This window comes from Loxodonta africana, chromosome 22, assembly GCF_030014295.1.
Source record: "Loxodonta africana isolate mLoxAfr1 chromosome 22, mLoxAfr1.hap2, whole genome shotgun sequence".
Lineage (NCBI taxonomy): Eukaryota > Metazoa > Chordata > Mammalia > Proboscidea > Elephantidae > Loxodonta > Loxodonta africana.
In genome coordinates, this window is record NC_087363.1 from 65,714,736 (window position 1) to 65,735,398 (window position 20,663).

Genomic DNA, 20,663 nt, shown 5'->3' on the forward strand with positions numbered 1-20,663 from the left:
ATTAACATGGTCCTGTTAAGCACAGATTCTTCATTTAATGTTTCAGGAAAGGATCTAACAATTTATTTGGTTGGGTTGCTGAAGCATGGATTATGCAGTGGCCTACACTGAATCAAGTACCAGACCTGCCTTGGTGTACTGCAGAAGAAGGTATCCAAATGCTTAGGGAAATTGGCATGTTAGAGTGGATTTATCAGGTTAGACCCACAGACCCACACATGGAGTGCCCAGATGACATATCTTTTACCACAATGGTGAGGAACAAATTTGTGAAAGTAGCACCAGCACCCTCAAGGACTGCTGATTGCTATTTTATGTAAGTCAGATTTGACAGTGAGAACAGCCCGAATTAAGACAGCTAAGTACAATCAGGCTGACTGGACCCTGCAGTGGTAGGTGCCAAGTGGTGGCACTTAATTAACAAAGGCATGGTGGGTGTGGTTACCATAATGGACAGTGTGTCAAAGTAGGAATCAGAATAATCTGACTCCTATGGACTTATGGCACTGGCTATTTAGTCATGGTATCCCTAGGAGTGAAACAGATCGGAAATCTTTTAAATATTTACTTCATCTGTACAAGCAGATGAATTCTAGGTAAAGTGAATGGCAGTCTAATTTGAATCACCAGAATAGGGATTCACGGCCCCTCACAATTCTCAGACTTGAGCCAGGTTACAGATTCACCCCCTTAATAGCCATTCCCACACATATTCCCCAGGTTTCTGTTTGTACATATTAGAAAAGCAAGTGTAGTTCTTTTGGGGTATAGGGTACCTCCTCTTGGGTCACGCTTTGTACTTCACCTCTTGGGGGTCACTGGAACTTAAGTCTAGTTCAGTCTACATCTAGAAGCAAAAAAGGGTGGTGGGGATGTGTTCTGAAAACATCCAGCAACGTCTTGTAAGGCATCTTGAATGAAGGGGAAACTGTGTTTCCTTGAAAAAGGACCTCACTACACTGCCAAAAATGTATACTATCTTTCTCCCAGCCTTCCCTAAAAGAGTCTATGGCCTTTTACGGGAGTTACTGCTCACTGGGAAAAAGGAAATAATTAGACTTTTCAGAGACTACTGGACACTGACACTGAAGTGACACTAATTCCAGGAGACCCAAATCATAACTGTGGCCTGCCAGTCAAGAGTAGGGATGTGTGGAAGTCAGGTTTATTGATGTAGTCTCAGGTCAGGTCTTTCTCACAGTGTGTCAGGCCAGTGGGTCCTCAAAGCCACCCTCTAGTGATCTTCCCAGTTCCAGAATGCATAACTGGAACAGACATACTCAGCAACTGGCAAACACCCACACTGGACCCCTGACATGTGAAGTAAGGGCTAATGTGATAGGAAAACCCAAGTGGAAGTCATTAGAACTGCCCCTACCTAGGAAAATAGTAAATCAAAAGCAATACTGCATACCTGGCGGGGGCGGGTGGGTAGTGCAGAGATTACTGCCACCATCAAGGGCTTGAAGGATGCAGGGGTGGTGATTCCCACCACATCCCCATTCGACTTGCCTATCTGGCCTGTGCAAAAAAAAGATGGATCTTGGAGAATGACAGTGGATCATTGTAAACTTAACCAGGTGGTGACTCCAATTGCAGCTGCTGTTCCGGATGTGGTTTCACTGCCTGAGCAAATCAATACATCTCCTGGTACCTAGTAAACAACTACTGATCTGGCTAATGTCTTTTTCTCCACACCTGTATCAAAGGGACACCAGAAGCAATTTGTCTTCAGCTGGCAAGGCCAGCAATACACTTTCACTGTCCTATCGCAGAAGTATATTAACTCTCCAGCCCTATGTCATAATTTAGTCCGCAGGGATTTTAGTCACCTTTCCCTTCCACGAGATGTCACACTGGTCCATTCACTACATTGATGACATTATGCTTATTGGACCTAGTAAGGAAGAAGTACCAATGACTCTAGGCTTATTGGTAAAATATTTGTATGCTTAAAAAAAAAAAAAAAATTTTTTTTTTTAGACGGTAGGAAATTAATCTGACAAAAATTCAGGTGCTTTCCAGTTCAGTGAAATTCCTAGGGGTCATCAGGTGTGGGAATGTCTAGATATTCCTTCTAAGGTGAAGGATGAGTTATTGCATCTGGCCATTCCTACAACTAAAAAGGAGGCAGAATGCCTGGTGGGCCTCTTTGGATTTTGGAGGCAATATATCCCTCATTTGGGTGTGTTATTCCACCCTGTTTATCAAGTGACTCAAAAACCTACTAGTTTGAGTGGGGCCCTGTAATGGATTGAATTGTACCTGCCAAAAATATCTGTCAACTTGGCTAGGTCATGATTCCCTTATATAACTGTATAAATGTCTACCATTTTATCTTCTGATGTTATTTCCCTATGTGTTATAAGTCCTATCACTGTGAGGTAATAAGATAGATTAGTGGCAGTTATACTGATGAAATTTACAAGATTAGATAGTGTCTTATGCCTATCTCTTTTGAGATATAAAAGAGAGAAGCAAGCAGAGAGACATGGGAACCTCACACCACCAAGAAAGCAGTGCCGAGAGCAGAGTGCATCCTTTGGACCCGAGGTTCCTGCGCTGAGATGGGAACATCTCTGGAAGACTGATGCATCACAAGGACCCTCCTCCAGAGCCAACAGAGAGAGAAAGCCTTATCTTGGAGCTAAGGCCCTGAATTTGGACTTCTAGCCTACTGGACTGGGACTAGATGACTAAGACAGGCCCAGAACAAGAGAAGGCTCTACAACAGGTTCAGGATATTGTGCAAGCTGCTATATCACTTGGTCCATACGATCTGGCTGGTTCGACAGTGCTTGAAGTGGCAGCGGCAGATAGAGATGCTGTTTGGAGACTTTGGCAGGCCACCATTGGTGAATAAGAATACAGGCCCTTAGTAATTTTGGGCAAAGCCCTGCCGCCCCCTGTAGGTAACTAATCTCCTTACGAGAAGCTTCTGGGCTTGTTACTGGGCCTTAGCAAAAACTGAGCGCTTAACCATAGGCCACCAAGTCACCATGCGGCCTGAGCTGTCTATCATGAACTGGGTATTGTCTGACCCACAGAGTCATAAAGTCAGACATGCAAAGCAGCATTCTATCATTAAATGGTAGTGGTATATACGAGATCAGGCTCAGACAGAACCCAAAGACATGAGTAAGTTAAATGAGGAAATGGCCCACATGCCCATGGTCTCAACCCTTGTCACATTACCTTTCCTCTTCCAGTCTGCATTTATGGCCTCTTGGGGAGTTCCTTATGATCAGTTGACTGAGGAAGTGAAAATTCATGTTTGGTTTGCAGACGGTTCTGCACAGATGAAGTGTGGCAATGGGCCTATGCTCAGGGAATTCACCAGTCTTACCATGTTCCCCATCATCTTGAAGCAGCTGGCTTGACAGAAAAATGGAATGGCCTTCTAAAGATATAATTATGGTGACAGGTAGGTGGCAATATGTTGCAGGGTTGGGCAATGCTGTACAAGGGGCTGTATAAGCTCTAAACTAGTGTCCAACATATGGTGCTGTTTCTTTCACAGCCAGGATTTGCGGGTCCAGGAATCAAGAGGGTGGAAATGGGAGTGGCACCACTCACTATTACTCCTAGGGACCTACTCGAAAATCTTTTGCTTCCTGTCCCCACAACCCAATGCTCTGGGGATCTATAAGTCTTTTTTCCAAAGGGAGGAATTCTCCCACCTGGGGAAACAACACGGATTCCACTGAACTGGAAGTTAAGAAAGCCAGCCTGCCATTTTAGGCTCCTCATGCCCCTGGATCAACAGGCAAAGAAGGAAGTTACCATATTGGCTGATGTGATCGATCCTGATTACCAACAGTAAATCAGGCTGATACTACATAATGGAGGTAAAGAAGATTATGCCTGAAATAGAGGAGATCCCTTAGGTGTCTCTTAGTACTATCATGCCCTGTGATTAAAGTCAATGGAAAACTACGGCAACCCAATTCCAACACAACTACTAAATCCCAGACCCTTCAGGAATGAAGGTTTTGGACACCCCACCAAAGAACCATGTGGTGCTTGCTGAGGGTATAGGGAATACGGAACGGATAGTAGAAGAAGGTAATTCTAAATATCAGTTACAACCACATAACCAGTTACAGAAAACAAGGACTGTTGTTATGAGTATTTCTTCCTTGTTTTATTACACGTGTGTGTGTATATATACACACATATATATTTATATGTAGAAAACAAATATTTTTGTTTTCCATCCCTTATCCCATTACTTATAAAATATAAGATTTAAACAGAGTAGGGTGTTTTCAGTTGGACGCATGTTATTGTATCACGTTAGGCTCAAGAATGACTTAATAACTGTCTTTATTTAGGGATCATCTATGGTTTAAGGAGATGTGTACAGATGCCAAGTTGACAAGGGATGGACTGTGATGGTTAATGCTGTGTCAACTTGACTAGGCCCTGATTCTCAACATTATGTAATTATCCTCCATTTTGTAATCTGATGTAAGGGGGTTTCCTTAGGGATGTGACCGGCATCCAATATACATAGATGTTCTGGCAAAGCTCTCTCTCAATCCTCCATCTGACTCGTCATCATCTGACTCTGGTTCTTGGGATATTAGTCAGCAGCCTGTCACCTGGCCTGCAGATCTTGTATTTTGCCAGGTCCTGCAGCCCCGTGAGTCAGCAGCCCGCCGTCTGACCTCCTTATTTTGAGTTTGTCAGCCCCGACAACCACATAAGTTAGGAGAAGCCTCCAGCCTGACCCACGGATCTGGGACTTGCCAGCCTCCACAACCACGTGAGCCATTTCTGTGAAATAAATCTCTCTCTTTATGACGGTAAGTCAAAGTATTGCTACAAATCATAGAAATCTTCATTAAATAAAAATATCAAAATGCGAAGCTATTGTTTCTCAACATATCCTCCACCTAGGTCTACGCACTTCTGAAGGTGGCGTTTCCATCTCTCTCTAACCCTTCCCTGAAAAATTCTGCCCTATTTGATTTATACCACATCAAAATAGCTGTTTTGGCATCCTCGGAAGACCTAAATTGTGTTCCTTTTATATGCTCTTTGAGTTTTGGGAACAAAAAGAAGTCTATGGGGGCAAGATCAGGGCTGTAGGGTGGATGGGGTAAGGTTTACCAAAGGAATTCTCACAGGACAGCCCTTGCTACCCTCGAAGAACGAATAGTTGCATTGTCATGATGGAAAAAAAAATTCCTAGGCACAACTTTCCTGGCCTTTTCCTCACCAATGCAATTTTTAATTTTCTTAAAATTTCTTCATAATAAGCCCCCGTGATCATCCTGTGTCCTTTCTGGAAATCTATCAAAATTACCTTTTTGGAATCCCAAAAAACAGTCGCCATAACCTTCTGAGCGGTCATCCCTCTCTTGGCTCATCTTTGAGATCTTCCCAACCCTCAACTTGTGATCCATCTAAAAACGGTTGTTTTCTGTGGGGCAGCCTTCCCATAAACTTGCTGCAAAGTTTCAATGATTTAGGAGTATGTCCACTTGAGTTTTGTTAAAAATTTATATCAGCCCTGACCGGAATCGACTCAACGGCAGTGGTGGTGGTGACCTGAAAATCATTTTTTTCCATGGCATAAAAAGTATCCTTTTTTTTTTCTGAAGGCACCTTAACGAGACTAAGACAAGTGTATTACTGAGAGAGCTTTTCTGCAGCCATCCACTGAGCACAGAGACATGTTTAAACACGTTTTGTTTGGAATAAACCCAGGCATGTATGAACTGGAACCCTAGTAGCGATACTTCTTGACTTACCCTCATGTACATTTATATGTATACGCTTCACTGGTTTTGCTCCCCAGAGAACCCAGCCTAAGACACCACCCCTCCGCACATCATAGGTTTTCTCACCACTAATACTGAAAATACCTAAACAGTGAGTGAACTGGAAGACTTTAAGTCAACAGCATTTATAAAAAAGCAAATTAATATGCCAATCAATTATGTTTTATAAATTAATGTAATTCTTCTAAACAATCTTACGAATACCCATTCAAATTAATAGCCTTTTAATAATAAGATATGTATAATTTTCCAATGTCTGAAGTTAAGGTAATCACCCTTGGTTAGCGAGTTACATGAGGAGTTAACCTTATACTTTATTTCTTATGGTGTACCCCTAAATCTTTTTCAGTCTAAAGGTAAGACTGTCCCATCACTCCCAGGGACGGTCAGCCACTTTTCCAATGGGGGTTGAACCCCAACTAGAAAGGCAAGTTTCTAAACGTGAAAAGGAAGAAAACACTGATAAAACATCTCATCTATGTGCTTAGTGACTTAACAAGCACTTCCCGCTATCTTGCCACTCATTTCGGGCTTATTTTAGACAAACGTCTGTCACAGAAGAGGTAAATGATGAGTGGCACAAAGTCACTAACCCAGACCTACCAATTGCCTCACATACTTTTCCACTAAGGTTACAACTGTTGTGGTCAGTTGCTGTCCAGTTGATTTTTAACTCCGAGCAACCTGATGTGACAGAGTAAACTGTCCCATAGGGTTTTCTAGGCTGTAATCTTTATAGGAACAGATTGCCGGGTCTTCCTCCTGCAGAGTGGCTGGGTGGGATCGAATTGCCAACCTTTCTGTTACCAGTGAGGCACTTAACCATTGCGCCACTAGTATCAACTGTAATTTTACCTTAGCTTGGCTGCTAAACTAAAGGTTGGCAGTTCAAATCCACCAGCAGCAACTTGGAAACCCCATGCAGCAGTTTTATCATATCCTATAGGATCACTATAAGTTGGAATCAATTCGACGGCAATGGGGTTTTTTCCCCTATACGTTTAACATTTGTAGAGAGTGCTGCTTACTCTCCTAATCTGTCTATAAAAACGGGAATCTGCTTAGACATTAGGGATAGTTTTCAATTCAGAGTTGTGGAAATGGCCACCGATAGTGTAAGACGTGAAGTCTGACATTCTCTACCTTTATTTTTAAGGCAAAAGGGGGCACTCAGAAGAAATGCCTGTCAGGGTGGTGACAGACAGAATGCAGTGATGACAGTGCCCAGTAAGGAGTCTCCCTGATCTTGCACTTACCCACTGAGAGAAGGGTGCCACCAACAACCCCTTTTGTTATCTTTTCCTCCATATTCTGTACACACAATTCAAATATTTTGCCTACAAAACAATCTTCGATTATTAAGCAATCACTGTTGCAGTTTACAACAGCACTTAGGTAGAAGGCTGGGAGGCACCTGGAGACGTCACTCAGGTAGAAGCCTGGGAGGCACCTGGAGACGTCACTCAGGTAGAAGGCTGGGAGGCACCTGGAGACGTCACTCAGGTAGAAGCCTGGGAGGCACCTGGAGACGTCACTCAGGTAGAAGCCTGGGAGGCACCTGGAGACGTCACTCAGGTAGAAGCCTGGGAGGCACCTGGAGACGTCACTCAGGTAGAAGCCTGGGAGGCACCTGGAGACGTCACTCAGGTAGAAGCCTGGGAGGCACCTGGAGACGTCACCACATTCCAGCTTTAAAGTTTAAGAAAACGGATTCTGTAACTATCTGTCGTAGGGGGACCCGAGTGTTCAAGCCAAATAGACGAGTAACTGCTGGGTAAGCTAAAACAGCCGCTTAGTTTACATACACGTGGAAGCCACAGTGGAGACAGAGAACTGCTTGGTAAACACAGAATCAGAGACAGGAGTGATCGAAATGATTACCGAGCACCTGTCCGGGCGTCTCACAAACGGTGAGCAACCTGAATACCAGGAAGGGCTGATCATATACCATCTTTCTTAGCAGAGATGCTGCTGCACTTGCACCGGGCTCTGCAGGTTTCAGAGATACGCTACCTCAGGTTATATTAAACCGAAAAACCAAACCCGTTGCCACCGAGTCGATTCTGACTCACAGCGACTCAACTGGACCGAGTAAAACCGCCCCACAGGGTTTCCAAGGAACAGCTGGTGGATTTGAACTGCAGACCTTCTGGTTAGCAGGCAAATGTGTAACCACGGCACCACCAGGGCTGCCACGTTACATTAAAAAATAGGTGGTAAAAAATCAGTTTTGGGGAGCATCACTGTTTTACCCACTTCATTAACTTTCTGGGCTCGCTTTTGTTGGCAGGTATAATCAGTATCACTAAACCCCAAAAACCAAACCCAGTGCTGTCGAGTCGATTCCGACTCAAAGCGACCCTAGAGACAAAGTAGAACTGCCTCACAGAGTTTCCAAGGAGCGCCTGGTAGATTCGAACTGCCGACCTTCTGGTTAGCAGCCATAGATAGCACTTAACCACTACGCCACCAGAGTGCTTTATTAGAAGCAGCAGTTTTGATACTAGAATTACAGGTAGTCCCTGACATATGATGGGGTTCTGTTCCAATGACTCCATTGTAAGTCAGTTCTGACTTTAAGGTGAATACCTCATTTTTAATAGTTTTCATTATTATCGCCTTCTATTATCAGTATCTTTATAAATCTGATCTTTGTCTTGGGGGTTGGAAAAATTACACATAAATTTAAAGATACATTTTAATACACACATACATAAAAACACATAAATCATAAAAATTTACTCCAATGATGAAGAGTTAGATGGTGGTACTTTGTCAGTTGCTGTAATAACTCTATTTGTGGATGGTTCTGGGTCATCTGGATTATCCCTGGGAGTAGGGATGGTGTTTCTGGCCAGAAAATTTGTGAGAGTTGTCTGTATAGTCCTTTTCTTTTTTCATATATCTCACAGTAACATCTTGCTGCTTCCTGAATCTGCCCATCAAATTTAGCAAAGTGATTAACATTTGTGTCCATATTTACAAGCAACCGAAGCCCTTGATCTAGCTTAGAAAAAATTGCAGCTAATCTCTTCACTGTAAAAAATTTTTTTTATAATTTTTATTGTGCTTTAAGTGAAAGTTTACAACTCAAGTCAGTCTCTCACATAAAAACTCATATACACCTTGCTACGTACTCCCAATTGCTCTCCCCCTGATGAGACAGCCCGTTCCCTCCCTCCACTCTCTTTTCATGTCCATTTCGCCAGCTTCTAACACCCTCCACCCTCTCATCTCCCCTTCAGGCAGGAGATGCCAACATAGTGTCAAGTGTCTACCTGATCCAAGAAGCTCACTCCTCACCAGCATCCCTCTCCAACCCATTGTCCAGTCCAATCCATGTCTGAAGGGTTCGCTTCGGGAATGGTTCCTGTCCCGGGCAGGCAGAAGGTCTGGGGGCCATGACCACTGGGGTCCTTCTAGTCTCAGTCAGACCATTAAGTCTGGTCTTTTTATGAGAATTTGGGGTCTGCATCCCTCTGCTCTCCTGCTCCCTCAGGGTTTCTCTGTTGTGTTCCCTGTCAGGGCAGTCATCAGTTGTAGCCGGGCACCATCTGGTCTCAGGATGATGTAGTTTCTGGGTCATGTGGCCCTTTCTGTCTCTTGGGTTCGTAATTACCTTGTGTCCTTGGTGTTCTTCATTCTCCTTTGATCCAGGTGGGTTAAGACCAATTGATGCATCTTAGATGGCTGCTTGCTAGCATTGTAAAAATTTTTGACAACTTCTCTCCTTCCTTTTCGTGTTGTATTGCCTTGTCCAGTTCATCCTTGAATTTTTTGGCAGCTTCAACATCAGTGCTTCCTGCTCCTCCAGTTATGCGCACATTATGTAAGCCAAATCTCCATTTCAAGTAATGAAACCAACCCTTGTTGGCATTACTCATGATAAGTCTTCACCTTGCTGTTCCTTTAGGTAATCGAAAAGACTGCGTGCTTTCATCTGAATTGTCAGTAAACTCATAGGAATGGTCTTCTGATTTGGTCTTCTATCCAAATCATCATGATTTTCTTTTCTAGTGATTGGTCCCTCCTGATGATATGCCCAAAGTAAGCAGGACAAAGTCTCATCATCCTGGCTTCTAAGGAGAACCCTGGCTGTGATTCTTCTAAAATTGATTTGTTCGTTCTTCTGACATTCAATATTCTTCACCAATACCACAATTCAAACGTGCCAATATTCCTTCCATCTTTCTTTTTCATTATCCAGCTTTCACGTGTATTTGAGGCAATTGAGAAGATCACGGCTTGGGTTAGGCACAACTTAGTCAAAGCGATGTCTTTGCTTTTCAACACTCTTTTACAGCAGGTTCACCCAATGTAATGCATCATTTGGTTTCTTGGTCACTGCTTCCATGGGTGCTGATTATTGATCCAAGTAGAATGAAATTCTTGACAACTTCAATTTCTTCCCCATTTATGAGGGGCCAGCAGATGGCTTAGTCTGACTGAACCCCAGTGGGTTTAAGGAAGCAGTGGGGGCAGGCTAGAAGTGAGGGGGTTGTGCTGCCAGACCAAGGAGTCTGGGCTTTGCTCTGAGGTGATGATGGGGCACTAAGGGGCTGAAGCAGAAAATGGCTGAGGTCGGAGCTGCATCTCAGAGAGCGTGGACTCTGGACAGGAAGGAGAAAGAGAGGCAGAGAAGTTCCACAGAGACCTCTTAAACTTTGCTTCTTCAGCTACAGTACCCCTCTCACCTTTCTTGTCTGCTCTCCCTCCAACCCTTCTCCCTCACTGGCTGGTCTTTTCTACTTACACACACTCACCTTTTGGAAGAAAACACATTTCCACTTGACCTTACTCACATTTTCTTTCAAAAGTGAACGTCTGAAAGCAACGGTCTATGACCCCGAGGCCTATTTCACCAGCAGGCCTTTCATTTAGCGTTGTGGAATGCGACTTGTCCTCCATTGCTTCTCCCGTCTCTGCACATGGCCTTCTATCATCAACAGCCTGTGAACACCAATCCTCATGGCTTTCCTCAGACCTCACCACGTCCCCAAATCACTTGACACTGGTTCTTCGACCTCAGTTTCCTCATCTTTAAACCAGAATAACTGCAGATGCCTGATACGGTAGCTCTGTGGATGAAGAGAGATCATCTGGAGAAAGTCCGCAGAACCCAGGAATTCCACAAATCTTCCTCCATACCAACGGTTCTCAACCAGGGGTGATTCTGTCCCAAAAGGACATCTGGTAACCTCTAGAGACATTTTTGATCATCAAGACTTGGTGGGGGCGGGGAGTGGAGGGGGGACCGCAGTTCTACTGGCATCTAGTGGGTGCCGATAAACATCCTACAAGGCACAGGACAGGACCACCCCTGCAACAGAGAATAATCCGATTGGTCCTAAATGTCCATAGGGTAGAGGTTGGGAAACTTTGCTCTAGGCTATCCCTGGCTTCTACAATGATTTTAACATTGCTGCTCCACCTCTCTGACCACTCATTCTGTTTCTTTCCCTGAGTGTTCTTTCTTCTACTTCATAAATGTGTCTACTCTCTAAGATTCCATTCTTAGCCTTCAGTCTTTTTCCCTCTCCAAAAGTTCCCTCTCAGAGGCATCAATCCAAGTAAGATGTGCAAAGGCAAACGGGTGAGAAAGTGCCTGGTTAGTGAAAACAGAAGCATTTAAATTACTGCCAGATCTTAGTGTACCAGGCAGGGAGCTGTAAAAATGGCATGGGGCAGTGTCTGACCTTCTCTAACTTCACAAGGAGGAAGGAGAATCAAGATCAACAGCCTAAGGCTGATTCTTACCAATTCCGACACCAACTGCCCCTCCCATGGCATTCTCTATTTCTCTGCTGGGTTTGATAATTCATTGCAACGGCCTCAGGGAATTCACAGACCATACTCACGATAATGGGGTTTATTAGGGAAGTAACAGGTTGCAATTCAGGCTCAGGAACACTCAAGGATACAGTTCTTCCATCAGGACAGCCTATTCCCAGCCATGCTGACAGGCGTGGCTCTCCCTGGCCCTCAGCTTCTGCTCAAAAGCACTCAGCCTTCTTGCCCTGTGGGCTGGGGAGCCCACCATGCTGTCTCCTGCTGTTTCTCGCTGTCCTCAGGGTTATAGCTTGCCCTCTGTCTCCTGGGTCCAGGAACTTCTCAGAGCAGGGATCCTGGGTCCAAAAGATGTGCTGGCTCCTGGCTGTTCTTTCTTGATGGTGGTGGTGTCTTCTTTTCCACCTCTGGGATGGCTCATTTCAAGCCTAGCAGAATGGCAAAGCTGACCAATCCCTTTGATGGGCCACAATTACCCTATGACACAGGCCCACCTAATCACCTGGGTGGGAATTACAAGACCATGGCTAGAAAGGCCACACAAGTGATCCACGACACTGCAGGACTGGTAAGAAGTAAGACAGGGCACAGGCTGTTAATGACTGAAGGTTGCCACTTCTTTGAGGAGGGGAGCTTCTATAGAGGGAAAAAGGGGTAAAAGTACTTGGATCGTGTCCTTGGGTGAATATCCCAGCGTACTGAATCTTGTAGGTAACGGGAAATCATCAAGGAAAGTGATAGGGCCAGATTTGTGCTTTCAAAGAGATGATCACTTGGGCAGTCGTATTCAGGATGGACTGAAGAAAGATGAGACCAAAGAAGGGAAATCAATACAGAACATGGGGGAAGATGTGGTAACTATGTAAAGGGTCCTAGGAATCCTGGCTGCTCATGTTTCACAGAACCTCAGAGGTACATGATTCATTAATGGGAAATGAAAGGAAAAAAGATGGAGGTTAGTTTCAGTTGACTTCCCTTGATTCTCTGATGGTGTTGCTACACTTTCAACATCACACAGAATTCTGTTTGCTCCCGGGTCAAACGATCCAACAGTTTAAAGACAAAGAACATAATTAAGGACTCTGTGAGAGTTAACTACTCACTGTCATCAGTTCCTATTAATGTGCTATCATAACTAAATCATCTATTGCTGTAGTACGCCATGACAAACGAAACATGCTGGCTAGTCACATAGCTCAGCTGAACAGAGCCGCGGGGGCAGAGATGCATCAAAGGCTGACTGAGGGGTGCAAGCTTCAAAAGAAGCAGTGGCTTCTCCACAGGGACTGGCTTTGTAAGCTCCTGTCCACCTACCTGACAGAGGCTGTGTTCGGCCAACTCAGGCGATGGAAGGAAGGACGGACACACACACACACACACACACACACACACACACACACTCTTATTTATCTACCAAGCCAAATTTCCATCTCTTTCACTCGTGATGATTAAACATATTTTAGGGCACGCATTCATTCATTAGTCACAGCTCATAGCAATAAATTTAAATCATATTTTAAAGAGGTAAGAGTATAAGGATAAAAAGTCATTTAAAAACAAAATTTACATATTGCCCTAAACTTCATTAAAAAAAAAAACAAAAAAACTGGCTCCTCATTCCCAGTCCCCATAATTTCAACCGAGTATACTGAATTTCATTGTAATTCCACAAAGAAAAATATTACCAACTTGTCATTTTAAAGTTTATTTTTAATATATACTTCATTCTGTATTAATAAACACAGGTTTACTATTCTCACATAATTGTTTTCTTTTAGAAAATTTTTTAAAGACTTGAGCAAGAAATAAGCAAAACAAAAAAAAAACAAAAAACTGGGGGGCACAAAAGTTAAAAGTATACGGGAAAGATTAAACTCTTTTATATATGTTTTTCTAAAGTGCTTAGCAATATGAGTATTAACAAAGCCAAAGCTTAAATATTTTATATTTACATAACTGGTTATTGATTATAAGGTAGCAGAATAAAGGTTTACTAAATTTCTTTCTCTCCATGCTTTTTGCATTTGGTTTCGTACGTAGGAGGGTAAACGTGTATACTGCAGAGAAAACGCACATGCTTGTTTAAACAGGGAACAATAAAAGTTATTAGAAAAAACCAAAAAGTACAGGCAAGATTAAAGCAAACATTAAAAGGATGAAAGACAAGCCACAGATGGAGAAAATATTTGTAAAACACACATTCTCAGACAAAGAACTTGATATCCAAAATATGCAAAGTATTTTTAAAATTCAACAATAAGAAAATCCAGTTTAAAAAATGAGCAAGAGATCTGAACAGACCTCTCACCAAAGATACACAGATGGTAAACCAGCATACAGAAAGATGCTCAGCATCATATGTCATCAGGGAATCGTAAATTAAAACAACAATAAGATTTACACTTATTAGAATGGCTTATATCCAGAACTCTGACAACATCAAATGCTGACAAGGATGGATACGGAGCAACAGGAACTCCTGTCATTCATTGTTGGTGGGAATACAAAATGGTACAGCCACTCTGGAAACAGTCTGGTGTTTCTTACAAAGCTAAACATAGGCTTACCATACAATCCAGCAATTGCACTCCTAGGTATTTACTCAAATGAGTTAAAAACTTATTATTTATATAAAAACCTGTCTACGAATGTTTATAGCAGCTTTATTCACAACTGCCAAAAACTGGAAGCAACCGAGATGTCCTTCAATAGGTGAATGAACAAACTGTGGTACATCTGCACAATGGATTATTATTCAGCATTAAAAAAAAAAAAAAAAGAGGTATCAAGCCATGAAAAGACATGGAGGAACCTCACATGCATATTGCTAACTGAAAGAACCCAGTGTGAAAAGGCTACATGCTGTATGATTCCAACTACATGGTATTCTGGAAAAGGCAAAACTACAGAGACAGTGAAAAGATCAGTGGTTGCCATGGGCTCAAGGGGAGGAAGGAATAAACTGGTAGAACACAAGGGGTTTTTACGGCAGTGAAACTATTCTGCATGATACTGTAATGATGGATACGGGACATTATGCATTTGTCAAAACCTATAGAACTGTACAACACAGAGTGAACCCTAATGTAAACCACGGATTTTAGTTAACAATAACGTACCAGTATTGGTTCATCAATTGTAACAAAGGTACCACACCAATGCAAAATGTTAACAGTGTGTAGGGGGAAAACGGGGGAGGAAGGACAGGAGTAGCTGGGAAGTCTCTGTAATTTTTGCTCAATCTTTCTGTAAACCTAACATGATTCTAAAAAAACAGTCTGTTAATTTAGAAAAGAAAAATAAAGGCAGTTTCTCCAACTACCTGTTTGAAAACATGGTGCAATAAATGCCTAAGGAATATCACAAACAAGGCAAAGCAGTGGCCTTGAAACCACACATGGTTCCCACCAGTTTTAAGGTAGTTTCATGTTTATTCTAGGAACTACATAACTAAAGCAACTACAGTCAATGTTTCCCCTTTGAGGAAACAGAACCCAAACACTAAGCTGAAGCAACAGTGAGAATCAAGGTCAGCTCACAGGGTTAAACCAACACCCTGGTTATTATAATACCAGGAAGTGAATAGCCATGGCCACAGCTAGCTAATATCAAACACTCTTTCAGAAGTTAGACAAGTTTACTTCTGTTGTTCTTGTTGTTGGGTGCCGTTGATTCTGACTCATAGCAACCCCATGTGGCAGGGTTTGCCCCACTGGGTTTTCTAGGCTGTAATCTTTATAGGAACAGATCATCAGCCTGCCCTGTGACTGGTATGCATCTTGCAGGGACTGGTCAATTGTTGTTGTTGTTAGGTGCCATTGAATTGGTTCCGACTCATACTGACCCTATAGGACAGAGCAGAACTGCACCTTAGGGTTTCCAAGGAGCAGCTAGTGGATTTGAACTGCAGACCTTTTGAGTTGCAGCTGAGCTCTTAACCACTACACCACCAGGGATCTGTCAATAGACTGCAAATGAGGTGAGTTATAGCCTATTATCCAAATGAACTGTCTGGCCTATGGAGAGGGGACTGGTCAGTTTGTGGCCCTGGTGGGGGTGCCATGCCTTGAAATTGACAAGGAGTTTGTGTATTTCAGCAGCCAGCCCCACAGATGTTTTCTGACAGGACAGGAAGAAGCAGGAAGAGAAGCAGAAGGAAGAAGAGAGAGAGGAGGCAAGGAACCGTTAAACGAGTTGTAACACAGGTCAAGGACTATTAACACTGAGGACAGCAAGAAAAGTGGCCCAGTGGCAGAGCCGGCGGACAGGGCCGGAAGGGGCCCTGTGGTACAGTGGGTGGTGACCGGTGACAGGGCCAAGAGGAGCTGAGACAGCTGTCCTGAAGAAGGTAGACTTTGCCTACAAGTTCCTGATCCCGAGTTGTACCTGTTGCTGCTTTAATAAACCACTTAACTGTACGTATGGTCTGTGAGTTCTGTGTGGCCACTGCAATGGAACCCGGAAGAAAAGCAGAGAGAGCCATGGGAGGGGCAGCTGGTGTCAGCACTGGTAAAAAGTTTGGAGGGAGGAGGCACGTCTGATCTCCACCTCACAGGAATCAGCCTTGGCCTGACAGTGATTCGCATTAACCCCCCTGAAGTCAGACAGGTTCTGCCGACACTGATACTACTACTCCCGCCATTTCACAGGATGACTCAGAGTATTCCACAAGCATCCTCCAAAGTTCAAATGGGAGGCCACCCAAAACCAAATCCACTGCCACGGAGTCGGTTCCGACTCATAGCGATCCCACAGGGTTTCTGAGGCTGTAAATCTCTACAGAAGGAGGCTGCCACATCTTTCTCCTGTGCAGCTGATGGTGGTTTTGAACCACTGACCTTTCAGTTAGCTGTCTATCGCTTTAACCACTGCACCACCAGGGCTCCTTAGAGCAGAACTGCCATTACCTTCTTAGTGACCCAGAGCCTGAATTTTTTCATTTGTTAAATGGGATAACACCATCTTTCCTGCAGGGTAGCTATGGATGCTGAGGATAAAGAAGCTCAGATATCCAGTCACAAATACTGCCAACTGGATAATAAATACATATATTCGCAGAGGGAAAAATCTGATAGTACAGATTCTAAAACTGCCATTGGTGAGTAATGCATCAACAGTGACTCCAATACTTAAATGTTTGCTCAGCTGACTTTTCTGTCCTTTCTAGGGTCAGCGTCATAGTTATTGTTTAAGGCTATATTACGTCCCAGGCGTTGCAGTCAATGCCGCGCTCACGCTGATTTCACCTACATATGATCCTGTTAGCTAGGTACTTTCTTATTTCCAGTTACATACGACAAAACTGTAAGGTTAGAAATAACTTGTCCAAGGTCTCACGGCTGTTAAGTAGAAGGGATGGGACGCCAATCTGTGTCTGACTCACACTCTTAATTACTCTGACACTAATTACATAAGCAATAAAAAGGGGGAGGAGCTTCTGTATAAGCTTCAAAGATAAAGAAGTCAATGTGAAAATGAGAGCCCAGAAAAGGATACAAATAAATCTATCAGAACGTGTATGTGGTTATTCTTGAGGAGGTCTCACTAGAACTATCACATTCCATTTCGAAGAAAATATAGTATATGATCTATAAAATACAATTTATTGTTGGTTAGAAATTTACTGCTAGTTACAAATGACCAAAACACAACCTAAAATAAAATGAATTAGATAGCACAACATTCACTAACTTCCGTGATGTTTAATTCAGATATTATAAGCACGTATGAGATACCTCAAAGCAGGACAGAAGAAAGCCAATGAAGTAGATGAAAAAGTGATTACCTTTTAACCAAAAGGTTTCCAAACTTGTTCTCTCCCCACAAAAGACTCTTTTGTCTTCTCGTTAAGAGTTAAGGTCACCTTCTTTTGTCTTAGCATTGGCACAAGTGGAATCACACTCACAAAAGAAAGATCTAAAAGACTTTCCCCTCAGAAAACACACTACCTAAGACAGTAATGACATTTCTAGCCACCTGTTATTGCCTTGAGTTGTTCAATTACTGGACATGATATATTCTGACTTCATATTTAGGTGAAGAAGCCTTCTATGCCTCTGGGAGACATGCTTGAGTCATCTTCATTTCCTCAATTTCTCTACCTTGTCACTGTTCTTTCATCAGTATAACATTTAGCAAATGGATTTCCTCTTACTTCTATGCCTTAAACACAAACGCTAGATCTCTTTATAAAAAGTAACATTAACTACCTGAAATACAGCAACCCTTATATGCCAGAGTAAACTTACAGAGCTCCAAAATAGGTCCATTTGTGTAACAAATACTTGAGGATACTATGATGAATAAGATTTAAGTCCCCATCCTCACAGAGCTTACAATTTAAGAGCAAAGAAATATACATAAATCCATTTCTCCTGACAGCACCCATCAAATGTGAGATAAGATACCATGTGAAGTCCTAGCCTGGGGCATCTGAAAGGCCTCCCTGAGGAAGTGGCATTTAAGCTGGGGCCTGAAGAAAAACCAGCAAGTGGCCAAGAGGAGAGGGAAGAACAATCCAGGAAAAGGGAACAGCACGTGTGAAGTCCAGAAAGCATGGAGGAGCAAGGAAGTCTGAGGAACTTAAAGAAGGTGGGTATAGTTTGAGGGAAAATGCAAGGTGGGAAGAAATACAAGGTAAGGCTGGAGTGGGAGGCAGTGGTGAGAACAAGCAGGGCACATTAAAGAACGTGTTAAGAAATTCAGACGTCAACTTAAAGGCCAAGGAATATCACAGAAGGCTTTTAAGCATGGAAGTGACAAGATTAGATACATGTTTTTAGAACATATCTCTAATTGCAACATGGAAAATTGAATGGAGGGGGCAGAGTAGATGCTGGGAGAGTAGGCTACTTGGATGGTTCAGTAGAAAGCTGATGGTGGCTTGGCCTAGAGCAACAGCAGAAGGGATAAAAAAAAAATAGAGAGGTGTATTCAGAAAGTAAAATTGAGAGGATTGATTATTTGGATATGGGGGAGTGAAGGAGAGCCTGAGCTAGACATCATGGGTGACCTCCAAGTGTCTTGTTGAAACAACTAGGTGAATGTGGTGAATTTAAACAATCAGGCTGGTGAAGAAAAAAAAAAGGAGGAGAAGGAGGGAGAGAAGAAGAGGGGAAGGAGAAGGAGGGGAACAGAAATGAGACTCATGAAATGAACCAAGTAGAGAAAGATGTTGAGTAGGTGACTGAATACTCAAAAGAGAGATCTGGCTGAGATCTATTTGGGCATCATCAGTTATTAAGGCATCATGGTAAATAAATCCATGGAATTAGAACACTAGGAATTACGTATCATGATTAAAGCCATGGAAGTGAACAGGACTGTCTAGGATGAGTACACAGAAGAAGGTAAGTAGGCCTAGGAGAGAGCCATGAGTAAGTCCAATAGCTAGGGTGCTAGAAAGGAAAGCCACCAAACCGCTGCCAATGAGTTGATTCTGACTCATAGCAACCCTATAGGAAAGTAGAACTGCCCCACAGGGTCTCCAAGGAGTTGCTGGTGTATTTGAATTGCCAACCTTTCGGTTAGAAGCGGAGCTCTATTCTGCCACTAGGTAACGCATGTGTCATGGACTGAATTGTGTCCCCCCAAAATATCTGTCAACTTGGCTAGGTCACGATTCCCAGTATTGTATGATTGTCTACCATTTTGTCATCTTATGTGACTTCCCTATGTGTTGTAAATCCTATCACTATGATGTAATGAGTGGCAGTTATGAGAGCTACAAGATCACATAGTGTCTTAAGCCAATATCTTTTGAGGTACAAAAGAGAGAAGCGAGCAGAGACAGGGGAACCTCATACCACCAAGAAAGGAGTGCTGGGAGCAAAGCTTCTCCTGCGTGGAGAAGCTCCTAGTCCAGGGGAAGATTGAAGACAAGAACCTTCCTCCAGAGCTGACAGAGACCGAAAGCCTTTCCCCCTGGAGCTGTGCCCTGAATTTGGACTTGCAGCCTATTAGACTGTGAGAGACTAAATTTATCTTTGTTAAAGCCATCTGCCTGTGGTATTTCTGTTATAGCAGCACTAGATGACTAAGACAGTATGTAACCTCTTACTTTTTTAATTTCCTTATCTATAAAATAGGGATGATAAAAACACTTACCTCTTAGATGAGATAAAGATACAGGACTTAGAACAGTACCTCAATATACTCAGTATATGTCAGATTATAATCTTAGAAAAAAGATATAAAAATTCTCTCATTTTTTCATGTAAACTCCAAACACTGTAGAATCAGCAGTTTCCTCACTTTAAAATTCGGTTAAAATTTTCAAGTCACAAGGACACTAACAGAGCAGATAACTTTGCAGGGGTTTTGCCCAGCCCATGTCTCAACTCCTCTGAGATCTGCTCTACCTCACACACAGTAGTGGCCACTTGACCAGGCTGGACTCAGAATCATCAATCTGGGACTCTGGTCAGTTGGCTGGTGGGGTTGCAGCAGGGCGGTAAAAGGGGCTAAGGGGCAGTATTCTGACATGTAAACCAAGAAGCAGGGAAAGTCACTTTTGAGAAGGAAGGTCAAGTGGCACCAGAGAGCTGGTCACAGCTGCTGCCTTGGTCCTACCGACTTTCTGGATGGCACCAGTTACTCATGAAGCCTGGTGACAAGTTCCACTTTTGGATATTACTGGATGTTCCTATCCATTCTCTGTTTAAACTAGTTAGAAATCTTTTCATTTTAGGCAACAAAACCTAAGTCTAGGACAACTACTGTATTCCCTCACATCTAAGATGCTATCAGTGTTAAGTCGCATTCTGACCTCAGAAATATTCAAATGTGTACCTAATATCTATTAAAATGGCAATTTTTCAAATATGGGGCCAGCTAGAGAAGAAAACTTTTAATTGTAAATATTTCATAAAATTATAAATATTTGTTACAACCAAGAAACAATAAAGTTCTTGTCTAAGATGAGCCTGCTGATTCAGTAGGGAAGGCAAAATTGGGCTAATTATCATTAAAAAAAAAGCCTTCTAATGCTGTAAAAGACAGCAGCAAGCAACACACCGCATAGTCACAAACCTGCCACTTCAGTCCCCACCACCCGAAGTCAGTATCCTTCACACTAGACCCAATGAA

At 42.9% G+C, this 20,663-nt stretch overlaps 1 protein-coding gene across 10 annotated transcripts in view; it reads right to left on the reverse strand.

Annotated features, from left to right (window-relative positions):
• The window catches only part of PRKAG2 (protein kinase AMP-activated non-catalytic subunit gamma 2), a 421,068-nt gene that overhangs the window by 51,095 nt on the left and 349,310 nt on the right, over window positions 1-20,663 (reverse strand). The window contains exons 1-2 of one of the 10 annotated variants that reach the window (XM_064275069.1): window positions 11,648-12,209; window positions 1,415-10,867 (exon numbers count right to left, since the gene is read on the reverse strand). The exons of 6 other annotated variants lie outside the window; for them this stretch is intronic. In XM_064275069.1, coding sequence (XP_064131139.1) covers window positions 1,415-1,565 — 151 coding nt within the window. In that variant the 5' untranslated portion in view covers window positions 1,566-10,867; window positions 11,648-12,209. Of the gene's footprint in view, window positions 1-1,414; window positions 12,210-20,663 lie in introns of those variants that run through there. 3 more of the 10 variants (XM_064275067.1, XM_064275068.1, XM_064275066.1) reach the window with 3 other exon arrangements.